Source organism: Pyrus communis, chromosome 15 (assembly GCF_963583255.1).
Source record: "Pyrus communis chromosome 15, drPyrComm1.1, whole genome shotgun sequence".
Taxonomy (NCBI): Eukaryota; Viridiplantae; Streptophyta; class Magnoliopsida; order Rosales; family Rosaceae; genus Pyrus; species Pyrus communis.
Window position 1 is genome coordinate 5,432,847 of NC_084817.1, and position 7,050 is coordinate 5,439,896.

At 38.4% G+C, this 7,050-nt stretch overlaps 2 protein-coding genes across 3 annotated transcripts; one reads left to right on the forward strand and one right to left on the reverse strand.

Annotated features, from left to right (window-relative positions):
- Positions 1-945: 945 nt before the first annotated feature.
- LOC137717678 (uncharacterized) lies at positions 946-3,646 on the forward strand. 2 transcript variants are annotated; one of them, XM_068457117.1, is made up of 5 exons: positions 946-1,345; positions 1,876-1,990; positions 2,121-2,752; positions 2,845-3,028; positions 3,251-3,646. In XM_068457117.1, exons 1-5 carry the CDS (start codon positions 1,289-1,291, stop codon positions 3,271-3,273), a joined length of 1,011 nt encoding a protein of 336 aa, XP_068313218.1. In that variant the 5' UTR covers positions 946-1,288; the 3' UTR covers positions 3,274-3,646. The 2 variants fall into 2 exon arrangements, with proteins under 2 accessions (XP_068313218.1, XP_068313217.1); XM_068457116.1 differs by having other exon boundaries at positions 947-1,345; positions 2,117-2,752.
- A 9-nt stretch (positions 3,647-3,655) lies between these two features.
- LOC137717679 (protein TRIGALACTOSYLDIACYLGLYCEROL 5, chloroplastic-like) lies at positions 3,656-5,883 on the reverse strand. Its single transcript, XM_068457118.1, has 5 exons — positions 5,760-5,883; positions 5,567-5,649; positions 5,443-5,487; positions 4,142-4,174; positions 3,656-4,024 (listed from the first exon to the last, which is right to left on the reverse strand). Exons 2-5 carry the CDS (start codon positions 5,604-5,606, stop codon positions 3,861-3,863), a joined length of 282 nt encoding a protein of 93 aa, XP_068313219.1. The 5' UTR covers positions 5,607-5,649; positions 5,760-5,883; the 3' UTR covers positions 3,656-3,860.
- Between the last annotated feature and the right edge of the window lie 1,167 nt (positions 5,884-7,050).

Here is a 7,050-nt window from a genome sequence, read left to right on the forward strand (position 1 = left end):
TACTAAATGGGACAAGGATTGTTTCCATTTCTGGTGTTTATGTGGTCACGATTAAGTCACGTCAATATTTTATATTACTATTTATTTTTGTCTTATTATCTCTATAAAAAAAACAATATAAAATGTTGATGTAGCTTAACCTTGACCACGCAAAACAGGAAAGCACGGGAGGACACCGGAAATAAAAGGGCATACAATCATTGTCCTACTAAACGTGGGCAAGGAAAGACCATGCCCAAAGCTAATTTTTAATTTTGAAAAACGATATATAGCTTATAGCTTGCATTAAGAGAAGAAAAAGAGGAGTTGAGATCCTCTCTAGATCTCTTATGTCCAGAGCCGTTGGACACTAAAATTTCAACTGTAAAATTTAAATATTATAATCCTCATTAGCTTATCTCACTAATCTATCTCATAGAAAATGAAGTCTTTAAACGGCCTAAATCTCTCTTGAACGACTTCAATTTATGAGTCCGACTACTCCAGACACAGAGATTCAGAGATCCTCAATTTGAAAAAGAGCTACACCTATATACGTTGCAGCCTAGTAGAATAAAAACATCGCTAAGATTAATAATTTATATCCTGTGAAGAATCATGTTCACTGATGCGTGTGAAGTTCACAATTCATCAATAGTTATAAATTAGAATCAACGTACTCAAACGTGAACAACTCTTCGTTATATCTTAAGTATAATAAACTCAATTCAAGTGACTAAAATCACGGTTGTATCTTAGGAAAAATAGAGGTTTAACAAAACACTTTTGGTACTGTTCATGACTGAGGAAAACGGTTGAGAGAAAAAGGAAATAGCCAAGAAAATTGTTAAACAATTAAAGTAGCAATTAAAAGCCAAGGAAGTTGTCAGTGGACCACAATCATCCACGCGCTGGCGCATCACCATCACCATCCAATCCACCAATTTTGACCCCTCTCCAAACTCTCAACTTTAGCAGACGACATCGTTCTGGGCTTTTTAGAAACTCCCAGTTATTTACGCCTCTCTCTCTCTTCCCCAACCCAAATCTTCTGTCGCCTGCAAATCCAAATTGCATCGCTGAAATAACGAAATCTCTCCTCACCCAACTTCCCCTTTTACCCTCTTTGTCTATTTCTAATTTCTATTTGCTTCCACTGTCAATTTTTACTCAAATTAATTTCGGAATTAAATCAATTTTCGAGCTAGGGTTCTTTTTTTTATTTTTATTTTTTTGGAATAAAACAAGATTGGTTGCTAATTCATATATAAACTTGGGCTGATTAATTAATGGCGTCAAGTTTTGATCGATGGGAGAGAGATCCATTTTTTCCGGCGGCCGAAGAAGTTCAAGAATCCGCGGACAGGTAGCATTTCTCATTCTGTTATTTCTGGCGCTCCAATGCCAAATATGTTCATCAATTTGTAGTTTTTTCCAATAAATTTGTAGCTTTAATCCGCGGACAGGTAGCATTTCTCATTCTGTTATTTCTGGCGCTCCAATGCCAAATATGTTCATCAATTTGTAGTTTTTTCCAATAAATTTGTAGCTTTTCGAAGTTTTATTGCAATTTTGAATGGCATCTTTAATTTGATAGCTTCCAGCACATTTGAATCAAATCTCAGCTTTAGGCGACGTTCAGCAGAAACGAAATTTGGCCCCAATTAATTAAAATTCATGATTTACGATTTAATGTTCTATTTGTTTCCCTATACAATCTGTTTATAAACCCATTGAGTAATCGGTGTTTATCCGTGACGTGTTTATATGAAAACCGGAAGTGGGGTTTTTGTCTGCACTTGTTCTTCAAATGCAATGTGCATTGACTGCTAAGGATGATATATGGTTTTTGTTGTAAATTGTATGTTAATTTTGTTTTTTTATGTGGTTCTGAAGGATGGAATCTACATATCGAACATGGATCCACGCCAGGAAAGACGCTTCCAGTATGTGGGATTCCGAGGAACTTCGCAGGGATCTTTGTACAACTCTTGGAACTACCAAATGGCAGGTCCTCTGCCTTCTTTCACTCTTCAGCTATGGCTGTTGCCGTTTAGACAGACCAACATTAGGAATTGGTGTTATGCCCCGTATCAGTGTTGTGAATAGTTGATTGAATTTTTTTGTGGCAATGCAGTTAGAGGAGTTTACACGAGCAGTCAGGTCAAGTTATGCAAGAAGCTCATGTGAAGACGCAAGAGAGAGGCACCGTGCATTCATTGTTGCCATCGAGGAGCAGGTTTCCAAAATTGAAAAATCGTTAAAGGAAGCTGCCCTTTCTGAGGGCAAGGCTTCTCAGCCTTGGGTGCGTTTGGATGAAGGGGAGTGCAACGAACTTGCATTTTTTCTTTCTGGACCATCTGCTTCCGAAGAGACAGTTGTTGCCAAAAATAACGACAAGGATGTTGAAAAACCACGAGTCACAGATGGAGATACAGCGCCAGGTTGTTCGAAGAACTCATGTGGTTCGAACGAGTTGGGCTCCCAGAAGACTAGGGAGGAGAAGTCACATGGGCATAGGAGGACAGCTAGTGATAGTGCTGACATTGGTGCCTGGAAAATTGCTGTTTTTGACGATGGATACGTACCAAGTTCTTCTGCTATGATGGTTGAGCATCCTGTACGAAAGATTCCTAGTATGTCTGGGTTTCTTAGTTCCATGGAAACCGCGTCAAAGTTGAAGTGGTCAAAGAATGGTTTTAGAAAGTGGAAGGCAGTCGACCGTCATGAAGACGCTGATACTGCATTGTTGCCACCTACTCAGTTGACTAGGGTATGTACGCTTTACTCTGATTTAATTTACTACGATACCTTACATTCTTGGCATTGTGTTACTAGTGATTAAAATTCTTGTTTTCCGTTTAGGGCATCAATGCTTGCTTGGAAAAAAATAAGAGTTGTTTGGATAGTTGCGATGAATGTTACGATAAACCATTGTATGGCTGGTACGGAGCTATCCAGAGACAACTTCAACGGTCTCAGTACTATATGCAATATAGTTGGCCTGCACGCGTAGCACTTTGGATCGGTGTACTCCTTTTCTTGATTGGTAAGCTTCACTGAACCCTGCCAGATCTTTGTTTTGCACATAGACACAATGTTGAGATCCAATTTGGACATGAATGTTGTCTGAATAGCTTATATGTGTTGCTTATCCAGCAAATGATATTATTTTAAATGTTTGTCATGCTAACCGAGTCTGTTTCTTTCTGTTACTTCTTGTTGAAAGGTAGTTTTGTATTCATGAGTTCGGCATTTTCGTTCTTTGCAGTCTTTGCGTTGCGTGCGATCTGAGCTGTGGCCTTTGTCCACAGTTTTTGGTAGATCGTGACAGAACGAGGAGAAACTATCAATCGATGGACCTAGAAGTAGGAAAACGCAATACTATTTTCACACATTGTTGAAGTGCCAAGCAATGAGCACAACCTAAGAGAACCTTCAAAGGATTCCACTTTTGTTTTGATGTTTTCCTCCTCCAATTTTGATTCCTTTGGCGGAGGAAAACTTCTGTTGTATTATACTACAAGCGATATCAGCGAAAGTTGTAAGCCGAAAGATATGTGCTACCGCATCTTGTAATATAAATTTTCTTTCCTTTTCCGTGAAGCTTCGCGTTATGTACTGTGACTGTTTCTGTAGTATATAAAATTCAGATTTCTTACGTTTACTTACGATATGAAACAAATTTTCGTTTCCATCCTCAATATTATATAACTCGAATTGAAATGTATTCTACAAACTAAATTGAAGTACTGCATGCATAAAAAAATCTCCCATTTTCTCTACATTGGCACCTAAGTCGACTTGCATAGCGACATAAGCTGCGTCTGCGCTTATGGATTCGGTTCACAGCAATGATGAGGAAATGCTGTAACGAGAAGCTATCGCGAGGCACGAATGTCCTGGTTGCTTTTCTGTAAAGCACCATCTTGATCCTTCTTGCCGAAGTCTATGCCCTGGAATGTGACCCCAGATGAATGATACTGACTACCAAAGGCAGTGCCGAAGCCCCATCCAAGACCTAGTCCAACTCCACAGCCTCCGCCTACGAAACAATATACCGGTTAATGACAGATGCATCGTGATCTACTTGATATAGATCCAACACATTCCAAAAATATAAACATGAGATTCCGGTTTGATTAAAAGGGAAAGGTTATACCTACACCAAGGCCCAAGAAGTTCAAAGGTGTGCCTGTAGCAGAAAAACGTCGTAAATCAGCAAACAAGATGTATCACAGTACATCAGTACGAATAACAAACAGTGTTTAAGTAAAAAGGATAATTCCTTAATGCTAGTTGATAATCCTATGGTAAAATTACGGCTAACAAATACTAAGCACATCATATGATAATCTGTATGAAGCTTAAATGCAGCTGCAATGTCGACTCGAGAGACACAACCAGTCCAACACTTCTGCATTGACTAATGATCAAGTAATCACTAATTGATCCAAATGCATAACCAGACTCGCAAGGTATCAAAATTTTGGCCACGCTAGAGAGGAGACAGATCAAGGGATTTTTGCACTGGTGGAAAAGAAGAGGGGAGGAGGATATCTCGTTTTCAGTCGCATATACATGCCGAACAGAAAAACCCTCCCAATAATCCACCAGGTACAGATGCTTTAAGTTCAAACCAATCGTTAGTGCACCAACATGATGAAAAAGGATCTCAACTGGCCATCAGATGGTCCAAATATTAACATGTTTCTGAGGTTCCTAAATTGGCCCGTGGGGAAGAACCAATTCCTACTATTCCTTTCAGTTAAAACTACCCTCCCTCCAAGAAAAGCGGATTCCATTGACATCACATCTGTCTTGAAAAGCGGATTCCATTGACGTCACATCCGTCTTGAATAAATCTCTAGTATTCAAAGAGCCTACTTCTCCTCTGAGAAAGTATCAACAAATGTTTACCCCACTACATTTTGACAGTGAAGAGCCAAGTAGAGCTTACAGTCCTTTCACGAGTTGCTGCAAATTTCCTTTTTCTTAAAAGATAGGACAGAGACACCATCAAATGACCATAAGAACACAAGATTTACGAAGATGCCAAGGTGATCAGAACAACTTCATCTCCTCAACAGCTCAACCATTGAGAATTGGTGTTTATTTGTCAACCATTATTCTAAGAAACGGTGCTAAAAAACAGATTCACAATTCACAGACTTTGCACTTCGAAAGTTCGTTTCTTCATTGCTCATAAACAGCACAGAAATCATTTCGAAACCATTCGCCTTGTGGATCCACAATATCTACCTAGATGATATGCTGTAAACACTTCTTTTATTGCACAATTTGTGGAAATGCCTAATTAATAGAGAATTATGCTATGAAATTAAGCACCAAAAACTGTTTTAGTTCTTCTGATTAACAATTCTAATTGTTACAAAGATTAAACATTTTTCAGGCAAATGAATTAAAAAAGCAATCAAAATTCAACCGGGAGAAGGAACCAACCTCCGAAACCCCATCCAACGCCGAATCCGCAGCCAACACCAAATCCTGAAGAAAACAAACTGAATTGGTCACGGCCTCATCGCACCACATAGATTATAACAAAAGAAGCTTTATGAAATCGTACCGAATCCAACGCCAGTTCCATTGAAGTTGGTAAGAACCATCGCTGCAGCTATGGCGGTTTGCAGGCCGGAACTAGCGATCGAGCTTCAGCATTTATATATTCAGTATAAATTTAGGTTAAAAATGTTTAAATTAAAAGGGAATTTGAGTGGACGAAGTTCATAAGAAATCACGGAAAAGGGAAACACAAATACCTATGAAGCTCCAACAATGGCGACTGGGTCCGAGTCCGACGGCTATACGGTGTGCTCAACCAGTCTCCTCTCTTCGATTATCAAACCAGCTAGCTAACTGAAGACTGGATCTTTACGGGAATACCCATGGACCATGGACCAGTCGGCTCTCAAATAAAGCCCTTCACGAAATGGCTGTACCCATTGCAGGCTTGGGCCAGCCCAGGAAAAAGTTTGCTACGTGTTTACATGATTTTGGGCTACTTCCTATATTGTCAATTAGTTTTATGGTGGAACCCAATGTCATCATGGTATCAGAGTAGGTTGTCCCACGTGTGAAGCCTAATGGTCATCCTGTTATGTTGTCCATGTGTTAGGCTTGAACATCGGCCACACGTGCGAGAGCGCGTTGAGAGTTGTCCCACATCGGTGACGGGACAAGTTTGCTATGTGCTTATATGGTATTGGACTACTCCTTATATTGCCAATTGGTTTTATGATGAAACCCCAATCTCATTACCTTTCAATAGAACATACGTAATTGCTTTTCCTGCCACCAAGACCAGAAAACTTGAAATTATTACATTTTCCATATTTTTCTATAACGAGATGAAGGAAGTTGCATTTTACTATAAAACTAATTGGTAATGTAAAAAATGGCTAATTTCTCATAAGGTCTTGGAATATTTGGTTGGTTCACCACTGACATGGGACTCTGTTCTTCACTTTCTCACACACGATATTTATTGATACTAAACTCATCAATTATGGGAGTTGAGTATTATTACTTCTCATTTACACGTTGAGAATAATATCACTAAATTATAGTGCTAATTTAAAAAAAAAATTGCAATTATTGACATACAAATGCTTTAGTTACTAACTCATTCCGAAAATAAGAAGTATGAGCATGAACCATGGACAATATATTGGTCCTACTAGTATCATCTATTATCAGTAGAGTAATATGATAGGGGAGACTAAATTTGTAGAATTAATTTTTAAACTAAATGACATGGAAGTTGATAATTGAGATATTACTTAAGCGTTAATAAATGTGCTTATTTCCTATTGGTGACATATCATTTAGTTTGCAAATATTTTCTACAAATTTAGTCTCCCTAGCATTATCCTTATCAATACTATACAAGATTCGTTAATCCATTTTATATCACTTGGATCAGTAACATCATGTAAAAGTGTCACCACTACACTAAAAAATTTATCATACATGGTTTCAATACCATACAATAATTTCTTCGAAACCTTTATCTATACTAATGTAAACTATTTACTCTCACTCTTGGTCAGG